The 20,860-nt window shown below is 35.7% G+C and overlaps 1 protein-coding gene across 2 annotated transcripts in view; it reads right to left on the reverse strand.

Annotated features, from left to right (window-relative positions):
* LOC111147616 (thymocyte selection associated) overlaps positions 1–20,860 on the reverse strand; it is a 188,498-nt gene that overhangs the window by 91,593 nt on the left and 76,045 nt on the right. For both annotated transcript variants that reach the window (XM_022503778.1, XM_022503777.1), the window contains exon 3: positions 9,500–9,958. In XM_022503778.1, coding sequence (XP_022359486.1) covers positions 9,500–9,958 — 459 coding nt within the window. The remainder of the gene's footprint in view (positions 1–9,499; positions 9,959–20,860) is intronic.

Raw genomic sequence — 20,860 nt, forward strand, 5'->3', positions numbered from 1 at the left:
AGCACTTGTGAAGGTCATAGGGCACAGTGCCATGAAAAGACTCAGACCTAAATACAGGATTATAGAATGCATCTCTTCCCCTATACCTTACTAACCATATCAACAAGACTCCTGTATAATAACAGGGGATTATAACTGAAGCATTTATATTTCTGTTTAAGAAGTGGTCTCAAGGGGTGCCTGGGTTGTTCAGTGGGTTAAGACTTTGCCTTCAGCTCAGGTCATGATCTCAGGGTCCTGGGATCGAGCCCTGCATTGAGCTCTTTGCTCAGGAGGGAGCCTGCTTCCCCCCTCTCTCTCTGCTTGCCCCTCTACCTGCTCGTGATCTCCGTCTGTCATATAAATAATAAAATCTTAAAAAAAAAAAAAAAAGAATTGGTCTCTAGGGAAAAACAACAGGGAGACAAAAAACAAGGACACCCAATAAAATTTTAGCCTCTAACATCTATATATACAGAAAACAGTAAACACTGACTAACAGCTAGATAAACATAAAACCTCATATTAAAGGCTTATTTGCATCAGTTTCTTTTATCTGATGCATCGTGTCTGCTTTAAACAAAAAATTACAAAGTCTATTAAAAGAAAAAGAAAACAGTGTTGTCTGAAGAGACAAAGCCAAACTCAGATACGCAGAGATTTTGGAATTTTCAGACTGGGAATTTAGAATATGATTAATATGCTAAGAGCTCTAATGGAAGAAAATGGCAGAAAAGATGGTGTAATGTAAGCAGAGAGATGGAAACTTTTGTAAAGAATTGAAAGGAAATGCTAGGTATTAAAAAACATACTAACAGATATGGAGAATGACTTTGATGGGTTCATCACTAGACTAGACATGGCTAAGGAAAGAAATCAGTGAACTTAAAGATATACCAAGATATAGCAATAGAAAATTCCCTAACTGAAAAGTAAAAGAAAAAGAATGAAAAAAAAAAAAAAAAAAGGAACAGAGTATCTAAGCACTGTGGAGTAACTACAAAAGGTAGAACATGCACACCACAGTGATGCCAAAAGGAAAACAAGAGAGAAAGGAACAGAAACAATATCAGAAGTAATAATGGTGGAGAATTTTCCAAAATTGAGGAAGCTTGAGAGCAGCAAGCATGATAAATACCAGAAACCCTACACCTAGGCATATCATATGCAAACCATAGAAAATTTAAAAAAAAAAAAAAAGGAGAAAACCTGAAGAAGCCAGAAGAAAATAAAATCTTACCTGTAGAAGAAGAAGGATAGAAATTAGATTGTACTTCTCTTCAGAAAGCATTCAAGCAAGAGAGTAAGTGGCATAATTAAAGTGTTTAAAGAAAAGAAACCCACCAACTTAATATTCTATCTCCAGCAAAATTATCCTTTAAAAGTGAAGGATGGCAGAAGATGACAGCCCAAAATAAATCACTTTGGCATCAAGATTATTTTGAGTTAAAGGCACTTGATAAAATAGCAGGTGCAAGAAGGATATTCTAATCTCTCCTTTTCTTCCTGAAAACAGGAGATAAAACTCCGACGTGAAAGATGCCTTCCCTATACCAAGAGAGAAGAAACATCCTTCCACAGGGAGGTAAAGCCAAGTGAATTCTGACCAAACAGACCTTGTTAAACTAACTCTTATCTTCTTTTAGTCTCCCCACAATACTTCGTCTAGTTACTTCTCCACAGTAGCCTCTTTCATTCAAACCAATATAAAAGCATGTAGGTTTTGTCTTTTTGGGAGTCTTCACTCCCTTTTGAGGGTTCCTCTTTCACATGAAACATGTAAATCTATCTGCTTTTCTCTATTTAATCTGTCTAAGTCAATTTAATTCTCAGGCCCAGTCAAAAAGCCGTAAGAGATTATTGTTTCTACATATTTTTTTTTAAAAAAGTTTTGTCAATTCCAGCCCTGCAGTTTCTCTCAACTGCTAGTTCCTCCGACATTATTATCTAATAATAATAATTCTTTTATTTGTTGGAAATTTTCACTCTCTAAGTTTGATTTCTTTGTCATTTACTTTCCAAGATTATACTTATATTTTTCTTAAAAGTGTTTTCATATGTGATTGCTCAGTGAATTGTTTTGTTTATATTTTTGTATCACATTATGCTCTTTATAGTGATTATTAAATGCACTAATAATTTCCAAACTTTGCCTTATTCTAGGCTTTTAAATTAAAATTTTCTTTATAGTTCATCCATTTGGACTCAATTTTCTTTATGAATATTCTGTGAATTATCTTTTTTTCCCATTTATTCAGCTTCATTTCAACTTAAGAGACTATACCATCAATTTCATTTTCTTAGATAGTTCTTCCCTGGTTCTATTGTTGTTTGTATTTATGAATAAAGAAAGTGCCTTTTAGGTTGCTCTCTAACATTTCTAGCAGAAAAAAAATCATCACGGCCTTCACTCAGAAATTAAGAGTCATTTAAAATGAATATACTTATATTTACTATGGGCTTATTTATAATAATTTTCCTTTCATATTTTTATTTAATTTATAAAAGCTATGAGAAGTTACTAGCCATTTTCTTATCCTGGATGACACACGTCAACAAGGTTCTCCACTGATGTTTGTGATGGTTATTATCTATCAACTTGACTGGGCTATAGTACCCAGTTACTTAATCAAACACTATTCTAGGTGTTTCTGCAAAGGTATTTTGCAGATGTGGTTAACATCTAAATCAGTTGACTTTGGGTGAATGATGTTACCCTCGATAACATAGGTGAGTCTCATGTAATCATTTGAAGGCTTTAAGAGCAAATATTGGAGTTTCTCAGAGAAGAAAAAATGTTGCCTCAAATTATAGCATCAACTTCTGCCTGAGTTTACAGCCTGCCAATCTGTCCTATAAACGTTGAACTTATTAGCCCCCCCCATAATTATATGTCAAGTCCTTAAAATTAATTAATATGTAATTTTGTTTATATTATACAATATAATTATATATAATGTGATAAATATCTTCTGTTTTTCTGGAGAACACTGGTAAAATATTTACAGTTGGAAGTATAAGAATAAATATTTACAGTTGGTAGTATAAGAATAAATAAATACATACATAAATTGTACCTTATACTGCTTGCTGTTTGATATTTCTACTAGTAATAATATTACTTGCCTAAAGGAAGAAAATGAAATGGAAGTGGACTAAAGTATTCATTGGTTCTAAATATCATATTAAGTCACAATATTTTCATAGGCACATTAGGAAAAGCATCACTAATAAAAATTGAACCTGTTATACAAATATAAACGATACAACTTTGGTGCCCTGAAGTGAATATTCTTTCTCCTTAGCTATTAAATTCATAAATATGTTATCATAATAAATCATATCTGGATATGGTGAGGCAAAAACTTTTCTTGTTACCTAAATAGGAACTTTGTACTATGCAGTATGTGTGCATACAGAAACAGATATTTTAGTTGCTTCATTAATTCATGTATTCGATTTTTTTAAAGATTTTTATTTATTTGACAGAGAAAGAGAGATCACAAGTAGGCAGAGAGAGAGGGAAGCAGGCTCCCCGCTGAGCCCAGAGCTCGATGCAGGGCTTGATACCAGGACCCCAAGATCATGACCTGAGCCGAAGGCAGAGGCCTTAACCCACTGAGCCACCCAGGCACCCCTCATGTATTCAATTTATTCAATATTGAACATTTACTTATCTCATGCATCGAGAATATAAAAATAAATACATAAGAAACTCACTCTGATATGCTAATAAATTACTGAAAATTATGTTTTAATAAAAATATTGTTTATAAATTGTACTTCTCTTTTAGCAAAATTAGCAACCAGTTCTCTCAAGATTATTCTAGGTCCAGGAAAAGTTCTGGGCTGGGACTAGTTTAAGTAAGTAGTGAGTTTATAGGTGAAAAATTGTCTTTCCAACCCCTCTTTTTTTTTTTAAGATTTTTAATTTATTTGTTTGATGGAGAGAGACACAGTGAGAGAGGGAACATAAGCAGGTGGAGTGGGAGAGGGGAAGCAGGCTTCCTGCCCAGCAGAGAGCCCGATGTGGAGCTCGATCTCAGGACCCCAGGACCATGACCCCAGCCGAAGATAGACACCTAACGACTGAGCCACCCAGGCACCCCTCCAACCCTTTTTTCTCTCAAATTTAGCATAAGGGCAAAAAGAAGAAAGAGAAAGGAAAAAAGAGAATAAGATTCAGTAAATCTAAAATACATCTACAACCCTTACATGGAATGAAGGTAGAGCACAAATGGCAGAATGGTCAAAAATTTGGCAGAAAAGAAAAAGGAAAGCCTATGTTCCTAAGAAGCCATAGTACAATGGAAAGCTTGTCCCATGAGATTTCAAAAAGGCTCATAAATTGGAGATATAAGGCTCCTATGACCTGTGAATGAGAATCTAGGGGGCAAAGGGGCTATCTGAATGTCTGAAGCGTGGTTAACTCCAGGTCTCCAACTCTATTCTGGGGAAGACAAGTGGTCACGCCTTTGACCTTTCTCTTTGCAGGAAGCAGTTGATGCAGAGTCACAGAATCTGGAAGCTAGGCACAGGCAATCAGGGAAGTAACAGGGGGACTGAAAGCAAAGGAGTTAAGTCTAACCCTATGGGGGAATGGTGAAACCCTCAGCAACTTCCCCACTCAGCTACAGAAGTTTCAGAAGGCCCACAAGGTATCAGAAAGATACTTCTCAGATGAAACTGAGCAAGCCCTAGAGGAAAGGCTTACAGAGCCTGAATTTAGGGAATGCTCTGAGGACAAAAGCTGGCAAAATGAAACCTAAAATTCAGAAACAAAGGGCTATTACGTAAACATGCCTCACTTGTAAATTAAAAAAAAAAAAAATAGTGTCCCACATATAAATATGAACAAATGGCAAACAAGCACCAGGCATTTGAGGAAAACAGTTAATGAGAGTGACACGGAGCAAAACTTTTTTTTTCCTTTTAGGGGGAGGGAGAGAGAGAATCTTAAATGGGCTCTATGCCAAGCATGAACCTTGATTCAAGGCTCTGACAACCCTGAGATCATGACCTGAGCTGAAATTTAAGAGTGGGACACTTAACCCACTGAGCCACCCAGGCGTCCCAAACAGGCAGATAAAATGCAAGGAACACAGAAAACTTTAAGAAACTGTAAAATAGTCTCAGAGAGATAAGATATTGCATTCTTAAAACAAGAACACAGTAACATTTAAAAAATGATGTAAGAAATAACTCTTGGAAATTAAAAATATGATAACTGAAATTAAAAATTCATTAAAACAGTTGGAAACGTAGTTAAGAAATTTTCCCTGAAGGTAAACCAAAGACAAGAAAGATGTAAAATAGGGAAGAAAATAGTCCTAGATCAGTATGGGAACTTCAACAAAAGATCAGAAGTTACAGAAAGAGAAAAGAGAAAAAAAAATAGTTGAAAGGACACTATCAAAGAAATTATCTAAGAAATGAAATATCTGAGTTTCCAGACTAAAAACTGCCATCACAGTGAAAGAACAGGACCACCCAGATGGTTTTAAAGGGAAGTCGCAAGACAACCCTATCATGGATTAGATGTTTTCATCCCCGCCCCCCCATAAACATATTGAAACCCTACTCCCCCCCCACCCCCCACCCCTGCACCCAGGAAAAAAGAAAAAGAAACCCTACTCCCCAGTGCGATGGTATTAAGAGGTGGGGCCTTTGGGAGGTGATTAGAATTTGATAAGGTTGCTAGGGTGGAGTCTTCATGAAGGGGATGAGTGTTCTTCAAATCCTATATAAAGTCAATGCCTTGAAAAATTGCACTACCTTTACCTTATTTGGAAATTCAAATGTAAACACAAGAACACAGAGACAAAATATTTAAAGCAGTTATCTCAAAGTAGCAGAACATGGGGAAAATTTGGGAATGGTCAAGGGATCACTTTGTTATAAATCCTTTTACCACTATTTGACTTTTTTGACTTTGATAAATATTGAGATTATTTTTAAAAATAAAATGAAAGAAAGAAGTCATCTCAGGGGGGCACCTGGGTGGCTCAGTGGGTTAAGCCTCTGCCTTCGGCTCAGATCATGATCTCAGGGTCCTGGGATCGAGCCCCACATCGGGGCTCTCTGCTTAGTGGGGAGCCTGCTTCCCCCTCTCTCTCTGTCTGCCTCTCTGCCTACTTGTGATCTCTCTCTGTCAAATAAACAAATAAAATCTTTTAAAAAAATTAAGAAGTCATCTCAGAATACTAAACAACCAATGTTTGTTTGTTTGTTTGTTTTTGCTATTGATTTATCACCTATTATTCAAAATTCAGATACTGCTTTTCTGATACCACCTTCTGTTTGTGTGATTCCAACCTTCAGTTTATAAATGAGTTGATATGTCATATATCTAAGCAAAAACTGTACCCTTAAATTTTGGAAGGCATTGACGTTTTTACCTAAAACGAAACGCAGCTTTTTCAATTCTTGAAATTTTCATCAGGAGAAAAGTAATTATCAATCTGTACATCAAAACATAAGACAATTAAGAAGTTTTAACAAGCAAGATTTCTGATTTTTAGTAACAACTTTAAATAGATGACTCAGTTTTTCATTTGTAAATATTATGTATTCCATTTGCCGCATTAATATGAATTTTATCTTCCAATGAAAGACACAAACAGATCTTACTATGACTTACATGAGACTAGTAGTTAAAGGTCCTGGGTGGTTATTTATATCTATTTTCCAAAGAGATAGAATGTCTTACAAATCATGAAATGTATAGTGGGTGTCAAGAGGGGCTTCAGGCCTGTAATGGGAATTATGACCAAGAGTTTCCAGGAACTAATATTTCATGTAAACATGCCCTGCTACTTTTTTATGATGCCTAAATTTTCACATCAATAACATATTAAAAACCTAACACCAGGAGTAGAATATGTGATATTCCTTCTTTTCTTTATTTACTTACTATGTTCTCTTTTCAGCAAATCAATATTTCAAAGCTTCCTATAGTTCTCAGTCTTTTTCATCTTGCTTTTACCCCTAAGGTTTCTCTAAAATTTTCTATCCCTGCCTCAGACCTATTCTTTTTCTTGTCACTTGAGAAAGGGAGGACTTGAGACAAGAGGGTTTTCAAATATGCCTGAACTCCAGGCCATCAGAAAGTAACTTAGCAAGCGATATGCTGTTGACTTCAAGGCAAGTTTGAATCTTTAATATAAGATAGAATAATGTAAAACAAGACCACAATTGATTTAAAAAAATAGTCTACATTTTATATTTAGAAGAAAAATGCCTACAACAGTAATTTTTAAAAATGGACTTTTTGTGTTGGGACACCTGTCCTCTATTTCCAGAGAATATTCTGCAGTCAGTACACATGCAAAGCAGTACCATAACAGCATCTGTCCTGAAATTGCTATACAAAAAGAACTAATGTCTAAAATAATCCCTAAAAAAGTAAAGATCCAAAAGAAATCAAAATTTGATTTAAATACCATTAAAGAATGGAAATTAGACTAAAATATTTTGGAAAGGATGCTAGCTTAACCAAAGGCCTTCTTCTGGGGCCTTGGTTAGCATGAAACCATACACAAGTCCATCTAAACAGTTGTGTTAATATGTCCTATTCATTTGTCAATGTTTATATTTAGTAAACTATCACCATCCAACTAGTAGATCAAGTCAGCAGCCTACGGATCAGGTTGACTTCTTTCCTCCTTCCAACAGACCTCCAAATCTTGTTGGTTGTACTTCTTAAATACCAATTAGGAACAAGTGTCCTGCTGATATCACTATTGTGCTAACCCCTTAGTACCCTGCCATACACCTAATGGCCTCCTTACACTCCTCTGTCCTGTCCCTTCCACTGAAACCCTTTACTAATTTGCCCTTTGGACCCCTTAACATGTATGTCAAAACTCTCCATGACTGATTCCACTACTCAGTTGCATGTTTTGATATTTGTCTCAACCTATCCTCTCTTTTCTCACACCAGCTATACTGAAGCTCCAATATCTTGCTTACTTGCTCTCCTAGTAATTGCTATTACTGCCTTCAATGTTGTCTCCTCTTTCTTTGCCTTACTGCCTCCTACTCATCTTCCAGGTCTTAGTTGAAGACTTTTCCTCAGAGAAGCCTTTGTTGATCTCTAATCTAAATTCATAAAATGCAGTAGCAACCTTATTCACATGCTTAGGTTCTGAGTTGCAGCTGTGTGATAGGAGATTACATTTGCAGCTGTGTGATAGGAGATGCCAATGGTTTTTAAAAATTAACAAATTTTAAAATGAGAAAATGCTATATACATTTTTTATGAAAAGTGAGGAAAACTCAATTATCAATTTCAATTACACATCTTGGGACAGCTAACAAAACACTAATGTGAGGTCTAAAATTTGCTGTGACATCCATTTTTTGTCATATTAAAAAATGATCATGCTGTGGCCTCAATTTTTTGCAGTATTAAAATATAATCACTACTTGAATGGAATTCCTTCCTTGTACCTTTAATTCAGATGAATTAATTAATTTCTGGTTAAATCACTTACATGTAACAAAATTTAACATGTAGTTCTAAAACCTACCCAAAGATTCACAACAGTTCTTTCATATTTATGTAAGTGACCAACAACCAACAATATTTATAGGAGCAGAGATAATTAGAATTTGAGATATCCAAGGAATAACCTTTGACTAAACATTTTTACATAGTGCTTTTTTTTCTCAAGTGTTATACACAGTACCTTAATACAATCTTATTTCATTCTTAAAACAATTCTAAGAGGTATAGGCAAAAGAGGTATCATCATCCCCTCTGCAAAGTCACAGTTTAAATGGCTCACTCAAAGTCACCAACTATTAAGTTACTGACCCAGAGTCAGAATCCAGGACTTCTGACTACCTACAGAACTCTTTGCTCCATGGTTGCCCACTTAGTGCCATGATCTTGAAAATTCAAAGTATTAATTCCTTTAGGGTTACAATGGTCTCTCCAGCTATTCCTATTTTTAAATACAAATAATCCTATAAATATTATATATTAAAATATACTTATGTGTGAATTAATTTGTCACATCATTTTCCCTTGAGTCAGAGGGACTCTTAGCTAGTAAGATTTATGACCAGTTGTGGATAGCTGGGGGAAAACAAAAGCTATTACAAAAATAGCAGTAGGGGACATATTAAGGAAACTTTGCATCCTTATCACTTTGCTGACGACCTTCATACAAGAAAGGCTCTTTCTAGCCAAATATACTCTATCTTTAAAAGTAGCTCTTTTCTGACCATGTTTAACTGGCAGTGATAGAAATGAATTAGTAGTTTAACCTGTCTGCACCTGCCAATTACTGCATTTACATTTCAATAGCACCACACAATTTACAATATATATATATATTCAATTTGACCTTTGCACGAAATACATGGTTTACTTATTTACAGATGAGAATCTAACTCTCAGTGGTCTTAAAGGACAAGTCGGGGACAGGGTCACATTCTTCAAACTAAAGCCTTCCTCCTTCCCAAACCCCACAGTGCTCACCCTCATAGAGTATCATTCTCAGTGGATACTTACATTTCATCACACCTTGAATCTCATAAACAGGCTTGAGAACCAGAGCACCATAAAAGCCTTTAGGGAATGGATTTGTTAAGTCCCACTTATTTGAAAAACCAGTAAGCTTCACAGTTCGTGTTCTGTTCTTTGGGATCTTCCATTCAACAATCTCCTTTAGGGTATAAATATGTTCATCTTCACACTCATAGAATTCTCCTTCTTGTGACAAAGGCAAAGTAAATGAGTGATTCTGCTGATTCCTTACCACTCCACAGTTCACCATTATTTCTCCACTGATCTCTTCAACTGAGTTGAGCATGATTTGCTCACCATGTTTTACAACGAGATTGTCTAGCTTTAGATCCTTCTGATGATAGAAGCAAGGATGCCCTAGTCTACTAGATCCAATGTGAATGGTCCTTGTTATTTCTTCCATAGTAAGATATGGAGTTTTATCAGCCACAATCTTAAAAAGACCTAAGAACAAAAGAATTATGTAAATTAAAGAGAGTTCTTACAATGAAAGTTCTCATAAGAAATCCACAGTGAGAGAGTTATAAAACAAGTACAATGTAGCTTTTAAAAAGTAATGTATTTGTTTTAGTCCTGAATTTTTCAGGTCAAATTATAATGTATTATTTGTAGGTTACTGGGACATTGGATCCAGGCAACACCAATGGAAACAAGGGGAAAATACCTTGAAATAGAAAAGTCCTGTTCTTGGAAGTGGGAAATATGAATGAGAAACTGACTGACTGTATCCCAATGACCTGTGTAATCTTCAGCAAGATATTTAATTTCTTAAAATCACATTTTCTATTTTCAATGTTTAAATTGAGAGGATTGGATCAGATCATTGTTTCCATAAGTATATTTTCTGGACATACCAAAATTAAAATATATTCCAGAAGAAAACTGTTTCATGGTCAAATTAACAATCACAGAGCTATATACCTGGAAGGAGACAGTGGTGATGATTATACAACCTTGTGAATGTACTTAATGACACTGAATTGTACATTTTTAAAAGCAAATTTTATGTTATGTGCATTAACCCACATTTTTCCAATTAAATACTTCTCAGAAACTTTAGATGCCTTGCAACTCCCAAGAAGAGAATATAACATGTAGAATTTTGAAAATTTAATTGTAAACTCTTGGGGAAATATCCATTAATAAATTATAACATACCATGATATATTGGTGCTCCATGTAACTCTCCTTTAAAAAATGTCAGGTTAGGCAGCTGCCCTTGATTGAATACTCTTGGTGGTATATCATTCTTTTCATTGCTTCTCTAACTTTGCCATAGTGTCACTATTGGAAATTTTTTCTTCTAATACTATTGGGATAATCACTGATACAGTGAATTTTTACTGTTTAAGATATAGCTTTTGAGGCATGCATGTTTAATTCTCCTCTTTCAATTATGTTTATTTTATGGGCACATCTGCTTTGTAGCATTTTCAGAAATGACTTTATTGAAGAGGTTTTAATAAATTCCAGAGAAAATAAGAACAAAGAAGAAAAGTAGGTAATTGCTCTCTTAACACAAAAGTAAATGAATGACAGTATTATATACTAGCAAGAATTAAGAAGATAGATTATCTTGTTAGATACTCATTAGACAATGAGACAATCTTACTAGAATTCAATATAGCTTGAAAAATCATTTATTAGTTTACTCAACAAATATATTCCAATTAAATTCATCTACATATCAAATCATTATTAACAGATTATAATGTCTCATGTCTATTATGGGTTACTACACAAATGATCAGTTATTTTTGTAGCTAATCTTTGCCGAAACAAAAAAAGGATTTGGGTTGTTTTTAGACATAAACATCCTGAAAAAGTCCAGTGATGCAATCCTGGCAAAAAGTAAAGTAGTATATGCAATCTGTCCTGAAAAGCTTTAGAAATTTGACTAGGGTTCACTCACTGTATGGTGTGTTTGAAGACAGTGAAGCAAAGAAATATTAACTTTGAGGGAGCTTCTTATTTTATTAGATCTTGTATCAGGGAAAATCCAATAAGAGAATATTCTTGAACTCTGATAATAAATGAATTTGTGTGTATGTGTGTATGTGCATGTGCATACCTTTGTTTTATCTCATTTGTCTGTATGTAAAGATTTGTTTCTAAGAGCCTATACTCATTATCAGGGTATATAAAATTGACCAGTTTTTGTGAAATGTTTTTTAAAAAGCTACCTAGAATCTCATAAATGGTAGAGGCACATACTTTTATTCCTTTTCTAGATATATTGATGACATAAGTCATAGACAAATTAATTCAGCATATTCTTTCTTGGGAATTGCGTTCACCTAAGGTAATAACAGACCTAAAATGTTACAAAGCAGAAAAACCTGAAATCCTAAGGGCCACCATTTATTTCAAGTTAATCGAATACTTCAGAGCTGTCTTGTTGGATGTCTCTATTGCAAGAAAAATCTATCTATGAACCTGTGTGTTTTCCCTTAGAAGATGATTAAGTATACAGTTTAACATACTAAGTGGTAGACATAGGACAATATCTGATTAACTTGTTTCTTCATCTACTATTGCCACCAATCCAGAGTTTATCCTTCTGAACAGCCACTTGATACTATACAAACTAAGGCATGTTCATATATATATATATATATACATATATATGTATGTGTGTGTGTATACACACACACATATATATATGTATGATGCAGTATTGAAACTTCAATTTCACAATAAACTAAAGTACCATAAGCTTGATCAGCTTTATATTTCATCAATTTTTCCTCCATCTTTTCACAAAGAGTACAATAGTTTTACACTGGAGAAAATATAATTTGCTGTTCATCTCCCCTCCCCCAAAACAATTCAGGAGCTGAGGGATCATAGGGTGATTATAAAATAAGGCAATATGTAACCTTCATAAAGTAAGCTACAAAGAAGAAAGAAAATATATTGCAATTTCCAATTTGATTGTCACCTATTAAAATGGATATTATTACTTTTAAATTAGGAGAAATTCATAAAGAACATGCATTTGAGAAACAAAAGTTATAAGGAAATGCAATTAATTGATCTATTGAAAATTAACTGTTGAGTGAATTTAGTCTTTAAGATCTTATCTCTGAATCTTAAGTTTTTGGAGACATTATAATTTTAACCAATTCTTAATGATCTGCCAATTTAGTAGTAGTAACAACTGAAATTTGTATGGAAATTCACAAGATTGAAATTTTTTTTTTCATGCATCATTTATCCTGACAATGATCTTTTAAGGACAATATAACAAATATTATCACTGAAGGATATAAAAATGGTCACGATTTTCATCACCATGGCTCTAGAATCTCAAATCAGACCTTTGGCATCCAAGTTTTATGTTCTTGCCACCATACTAGGCTGCCTCCCCATCCTGCACATAACTCACAAGGACATTGCTCAGGAAAACATGTTTGTTCTCGTTCACAAGATATGTGTATGGGTCTCATTACCCATTCTCCCTTTGCATTTATCAGCCTTTCCAGAGCCTCCAGTGTAAGAACAAGAGTAACTTCCTGATTCACTGTGCATAATTTACGCTCATCAGATTTTTTTCTACCTTTTTTAAATCTCAATTCCCACCCAAATAGGGAGTAATTTTAAAAATTAAAATTTCTAACTGTATATCACATTATTTTAAAATTATTTTTATTTAAACAAATTTTTTTAAGTAGACTTCCTGTCCAATGTGGGGCCTGAACTCATGACTCAGAGATCAAGAGCTACATGCTCCACCAACTGAGCCAGCCAAGCACCCCCACAATATTCTTTAAAATATAAAACACAAGATCATCATGAAGATTTTACAATCATTTTCATAGACTAATATCTAGCCTGCCTTGCTTTCCCAGTTCCAACCAAAAATATTCCCTCCATCTCTGAGATAAGGAATCTTAGAGTGAACTATGCCTACTAATTCTCTGAAAGTAATGGCCCAACACAGGGTAAATAATCAGTCTGTTTTGTAAAAGCTTGGATGTATCCTAGTTGTTAATTGCCACATCCCCAATTCCAAATCCTATGGTTCCCTCTTCCCGGGAATATCCAAAAGATAAAAAGTAACATTCAGTAACAGTCATAAATCTTTTCCCCATTCACTCAAAAACATTATTTATTTTGTTAAAGTTAAGGTGGATGATCTGTTGAGAGGTAAGTGGTAAGAGTCAAGTATGAAATATGTACACATTTTTCACATTGGATGGCAGGATAAAAGCCATAGGCAATACCCCTAACTGAAATCTCACTATTCATAGAACATAATACAACTGCACTATGACAGAGGAGAGGAATCAGGCAACACCTAAGAATGCCAAGGACAAAACAGTAGCACCAGATTGCTGTTGTACACAGTAATACAGCTATGTTGTGTACAAAGTTACATGCATTGACTCACTGGAATCCTTGAGTCCCCACTAGCCAGATGTTTAAGAGGTAGAAAAGGGAATTCACAGGACAGTGGTGATTATATGTGCTTAGCTGAAAGGATAAAAAGCAATATATATTGCCACATATGAGAAAGTCCTCAAAAGACTGCATACAGACATGTAAATTTTATTATTCACATTACACATACATCATCAAAATGATCACAATACTGTAATTGAGAGGAAAAAAAGGTAACCAAAGAGGTGAAAGACCTATACTCTGAAAACTATCAAATGCTGTTAAAAGAAATTCAAGATGATGCAGAAAAGATGGAAAGATGTTCCATGTTCATGGGTTGGAAGAACAAATATTGTTAAAATGTCTATACTACCCAAAGCAATCTACACATTTAATGCAATCCCTATCAAAATACCAATGTGCATTTATCACAGAACTAGAACAAACAATCCTAAAATTTGTATGGAACAACAAAAGACCTCAAATAGCCAAAGCAGTCTTGAAAAAGAAAAGCAAAACTGTAGGTATCACAATACCAGACTTCAAGTTATATTACAGAGCAGTAATAATTAAAACAATATCATACTGGCATAAAAATAGACACATAGATCAATGGAACAAAATAGAAAACCCAGAAATAAACCCCACAGTTATATGGCCAATTAATCTTCAACGAAAGAGGAATGAATATACAATGGGGAAAAGACAGTCTCTTCAACAAATGGTGTTGGGAAAACTGGACAGCAACATGCAGAAGAATGAAACTTGACCACTTTCTTTCACCATACACAAAAATAAACTCAAAATGGATTAAAGACTTAAAAGTGAGACTTGACACCATAAAAGCCCTTGACAAGTGTACAGGCAGTAACGTCTCTGACATTGGCTTTACCAATGTTTTTCTAGCTATGTCTCCTGAAATAAAAGCAAAAATAAACTATTGGGATTACATCAATATAAGAAGTTTCTGCACAGCAGAGGAAATAATCAACATAACTTAAAGGCAAACTACTGAATGGGAGAAAAATATTTGCAAATGACATATCTGATAAAGGGTTAGTATTTAAAATACATTAAAAAAAATTAAACAACTCAACAACCAAAGTACAAATAATCCAGTTAAAAATAGGCAGAAGACATGAATTGACACTTCTCCAAAGAAAACATACAGATGGTCAAAACACACGTGAAAAGATACTCAACATCACTCATCATCAGGGAAATGCAAATCAAAACTACAATTAGCTGTCACACTTGGCAGAATGGCTTAAATTAAAAACACAAGAAACAAAAGTGTTGGGAGGATGTGGAGAAAGAGGAACTTTCTTTCATTGTTGATGGGAATGCAAACTGGTGCATCCACTGTGGAAGACAATATGGACGTTCCTCAAAAATAAAAAATGGAACTACCTTATGATGCAGGAATTGCACTATTGGGTACAAAAATACAAAATACTCATTCAAAGGTATCCCTATGTTTACATGCATTTACATGCATCTCTATGTTTATAGCACTATTTATAATAGCCAAATTATGGAAGCAGCCCAAGTGTCCACTGATAGATGAGCAGATAAAGAAGGTGTGGTATGTACGTGTGTATGTGTGTGTGTGTGCACATACACACACACATATATGCGCACGCACGCATGCACACACACACACACACACACATATATGTTATTCAGCCCTAAAAAAGTGAAATCTTGCCATTTGCAGCAACATGGATAGAGCTAGAGAGTATAAGGCTAAGCAAAATAAGCCAGCCAGTGAAAGACAAATACCATACAATTTCATTCATATGTGGAATTTAAGAAACAAAACAAATGAGTAAAGGAAAAAAGAGAGAGAGAGACAGATATCATAAAACAGACTCTAAACTATAGAGAACAAACTGATTGTTAGCAGAGGGGAGGTCAGTGGGGCAATGAGGGAAAAGGGTGATGGAGATTGAACAGTACACTTACTATGATAAAAAAACTAATAATGAAAAAAATAGGATTATTAAAATATGCAGCTTAGATATGCTAGAAATGTATATGTATATTTAATTATCAGAATTGCAGTGTGAGGTAGTTACAAATAAAACACATATATTTCACAGATAAAAGGACATGAAAGTTTGAAAAGATGCCATAAATCCTCTTTCTCCCCATGGCTCACAAGATACATAGTAGGTTTTTATGTCTCTAAAGTTCAAGAGCTTAATCACAATTACACATTTCAATCTTCCATTATTATTATAAATTATAAACTGTTTGTCTAGCCCTTCATTAGCTAATGAAGAAGGTTCCCTCCGTTTGGGTGCAGAAAATCTTCGAGCTTTTTAAATCAAGCAACATAAGAAAATGAACTTTACTGATATTTAAGATGTTGATTGGCACTAGTCTCATCTGTCCATGTGTCAGATGGCCAGGTACCTGAAGATGCAGGTGAGGCCTCTGAGGGAGGTGTGGGGACTACACAAAGTGGGGGGTTGACAGGGCTGCCACACAGGCTCATGTACTTCCAGTGTGTGGCAGGTCACGCGGCCATATTTAAGTGGGTTTTCAGAATACATTATCATAGTTTTTAAAGAAAGTAATTCAGACAAAATTGATAAATGCCTTTAAGCATTACCTGCAAAGAACCCATGTATTGAAAATAAAACCAATATAAACACAGGGGAGCAACAAAGAAATGAAAGAGTTGACATTTCTCTCACTCAAACTTTTCATCAGCCATATTATGAGGTAAAACAAGGATACGCTAGTCTAATGATATATAAAAAGTGGCTGAAACTTCTTTAACATCTCAAAGTTATCAAAATGCAGGTTCACTTCCATGATCATCACAAAGAAATTTGCCTTTAAGTTGGAGGTAAAGATATGTCAAAGATGCACACACAATTTTGAATAAATACATAGATATTTGAGATGCATGTTCAAAAATTTCTAATTAACTGAGCTATATGAAGAAGAAGATTCGGAGATGAATCAAACCACTACACATTTGATTATGTGTCTTCTCTCTGCCAATGATGCAAAGTGCATCTCATTTATTTTTATGGGTGTGTGCTTCTGCTTCTTTAAAAATTGTAACTGCAGAGGAGGAGTCAAGATGGTGGAGAAGTAACAGGCTGAAACTACACCAGGTAGCAGGAGATCAGCTAGATAGCTTATCTAAACATTGCAAACACCTACAAATCCAATGTGGGATCGAAGAGAAGAAGAACAGCAATTCTAGAAACAGAAAATCAACCACTTTCTGAAAGGTAGGACAGGCGGGGAAGTGAATCCAAAGTGATGGGAAGATAGACTGCGGGGGGAGAGGCCGGCTCCCGGCAAGCAGCAGGGCAATGGACTTTTAAAAGTCTGTTCCGCTGAGGGACATCGCTCCAGAGGCTAAACCTGGATGAAGCCCACGCGGGGTCAGCATGGCCCCAGGTCCCACAGAGTCACAGAAGGATCGGGGTGTCTGAGTGTCACAGAACTTGCAGGTATTAGAATGGGGAAGCCAGCTACAGAGACAGAGCTGAGGAATGAGCTCTCAGCTCGGGGTTACCTTGAACCGGTCGCAGGCTCAGTGAACTCAGACCATGGCCAGAGGCCAGGGAGATGGCAGTAATTAAGCGCTATTCTCTGAGGGCGCACTGAGGAGTGGGGCCCTGAGCTCTCGGCTCCTCCAGGCCGGAGACTGGGAGGCCGCCATTTTCATTCCCGTTCTCCTGAACTCTACAGAAAGCACTCAGGGAACAAAAGCTCCCGAAACCAAACCCCAGCAGATTACTCAGCCCGGCCCCTGGTAAGGGCGGTGCAATTCCGCCTGGGGCAAAGACACTTGAGAATCACTACAACAGGTCCCTCCCCCAGAAGATCAACAAGAAATCCAGCCAGGACCAAGTTCACCTATCAAGTTCACCTACAAAGGAGTGCAGGTTCAATACCAAGGAGAGCAGCAGAATTCCAGAAGAGGAGAAAGCAAAGCACAGAACTCATGGCTTTCTCCCCATGATTCTTTAGTCTTGCAGTTAATTTAATTTTTTTTCAATTTTTTTCTTCTTCCCCTAAATTTTTTTAACTTTTACCCTTTTCTTTTTTAGTGTTTTTTAACTAGTTTATTTAATATATATATATTTTTCTTTTTTATATTTTTTCCTTATTTGTTTTCCTTTTTTAATTGTTGCTTTTTTTTTTCTGAACCTCATTTTATCCCCTTTCTCCCCCCCATGATTTGGGGTCTCTTCTGATTTGGTTAAAGCGCATTTTCTTGGGGTCTTTGCCACCCTTTTAGTATTTTACTTGCTCCTTCATATACTCTTATCTGGACAAAATGACAAGTCAGAAAAATTCACCACAAAAAAAGGAAAAAGAGGCAGTACCAAAGGCTAGGGACCTAATCAATACAGACATTGGTAATATGTCAGATCTAGAGTTCAGAAGGACAATTCTCAAGATTCTAGCGGGGCTGGAAAAAGGCATGGAAGATATTAGAGAAATTCTCTCTGGAGAGATAAAAGCCCTTTCTGGAGAAATAAAAGAACTTAAATCTAACCAAGTTGAAATAAAAAAAAAGAGCTATTACTGAGGTGCAATAAAAAATGGAGGCTCTCACTGCTAGGATAAATGAGGCAGAAGAATTAGTGATATAGAAGACCAAATGACAGAGAATAAAGAAGCTGAGCAAAAGAGGGACAAACAGCTACTGAACCACGAGGGGAGAATTCGAGAGATAAGTGACACTATAAGACGAAACAACATTAGAATAATTGGGATTCCAGAAGAAGAAGAAAGAGAGAGGGGAGCAGAAGGTATATTGGAGAGAATTATTGGAGAGAATTTCCTAATATGGCAAAGGGAACAAGCATCAAAATCCAGGAGGTGCAGAGAATTCCCCTCAAAATCAACAAGAATATGTCCACACCCTGTCACCTAATAGTAAAATTTACAAGTCTTAGTGACAAAGAGAAGATCCTGAAAGCAGCCCGGGAAAAGAAGTCTGTAACGTACAATGGTAAAAATATTAGATTGGCAGCAGACTTATCCACAGAGACCTGGCAGGCCAGAAAGAGCTGGCATGATATATTCAGAGCACGAAACGACAAAAACATGCAGCCACGAATACTATATCCAGCTAGGCTATCATTGAAAATAGAAGGAGAGATAAAAAGCTTCCAGGACAAACAAAAACTGAAAGAATTTGCAAACACCAAACCAGCTCTACAGGAAATATTGAAATGGGTCCTCTAAGCAATGAGAGACCCTAAAAGTAGTAGATCAGAAAGGAGCAGAGACAATATACAATAACAGTCACCTTACAGGAAATACAATGGCACTAAATTCATATCTCTCAATAGTTACCCTGAATGTTAATGGGCTAAATGCCCCAATCAAAAGACACAGGGTATCAGAATGGATAAAAAAACAAAACCCATCTATATGTTGCCTACAAGAAACTCATCTTAAACCTGAAGACACCTCCAGATTTAAAGTGAGGAGGTGGAAAACAATTTACCATGCTAATGGACATCAGAAGAAAGCAGGGGTGGCAATCCTTATATCAGATCAATTAGATTTTTAAGCCAAAGACTATAATAAGAGATGAGGAAGGACACTATATCATACTCAAAGGGTCTGTCCAACAAGAAGATCTAACAAATTTAAATATCTATGCCCCTAATGTGGGAGCAGCCAACTATATAAACCAATTAATAACAAAATCAAAGAAACACATCAACAATAATACAATAATATTAAGGGACTTTAACACTCCCCTCACTGAAATGGACAAATCATCCAAGCAAAAGATCAACAAGGAAATCAAGGCCTTAAATGACACACTGGACCCGATGGACATCACAGATATATTCAGAACATTTCACCCCAAAGCAACAGAATACAGATTCTTCTCTAGTGCACATGGAACATTCTCCAGAATAGATCACATCCTGGGTCCTAAATCAGGTCTCAACTGGTATCAAAAGATTGGAATCTTTCCCTGCATATTTTCAGACCACAATGCTCTGAAGCTAGAACTCAATCACAAGAGGAAATTTGGAAAGAACCCAAATACATGGAGACTAAATAGCATCCTTCTAAAGAATGAATGGGTCAACCAGGAAATTAAAGAAGAATTGAAAAACTTCATGGAAACAAATGATAATGAAAACACAACAGTTCAAAATCTGTGGGACACAACAAAGGCAGTCCTGAGAGGAAAATCTATAGCGGTACAAGCCTTTCTCAAGAAACAAAAAAGGTCTCAAGTACACAACCTAACCCTACACCTAAAGGAGCTGGAGAAAGAACAAGAAAGAAACCCTAAACCCAGCAGGAGAAGAGAAATCATAAAGATCAGAGCAGAAATCAATGAAATAGAAACCAAAAAAACAATAGAACAAATCAACGAAACTAGGAGCTGGTTCTTTGAAAGAATCCATAAGATTGATAAACTCCTGGCCAGACTTATCAAAAAGAAAAGAGAAAGGACCCAAATAAATAAAACCATGAATGAAAGAGGAGAGATCTCAACTAACACCACAGAAATACAGACAAATATAAGAACATACTATGAGCAACTCTACACCAACAAATTTGACAATCTGGAAGAAATGGATGCATCCCTAGAGACATATAAACTACCACAACTGAACCAGGAAGAAATAGAAAACCTGAACAGACCCATAACCAGTAAGGACATTGAAATAGTCATCAAAAATCTCCAAACGAACAAAAGCCCAGGGCCAGAGGGCTTCCCGGGGGAATTCTACCAAACATTTAAAGAAGAACTAATTCCTATTCTCCTGAAACTGTTCCAAAAAATAGAAATGGAAGGAAAACTTCCAAACTCATTTTATGAGGCCAGCATCACCTTGATCCCAAAACCAGACAAGGATCCCATCAAAAAAGAGAACTACAGACCAATATCCTTGATGAACACAGATGCGAAAATTCTTGCCAAAATACTAGCCAATAGGATTCAACAGT

Source organism: Enhydra lutris, unplaced genomic scaffold (genome assembly GCF_002288905.1).
Source record: "Enhydra lutris kenyoni isolate GAN:26980312 unplaced genomic scaffold, ASM228890v2 scaffoldscaffold17, whole genome shotgun sequence".
Classification (NCBI taxonomy): Eukaryota; Metazoa; Chordata; class Mammalia; order Carnivora; family Mustelidae; genus Enhydra; species Enhydra lutris.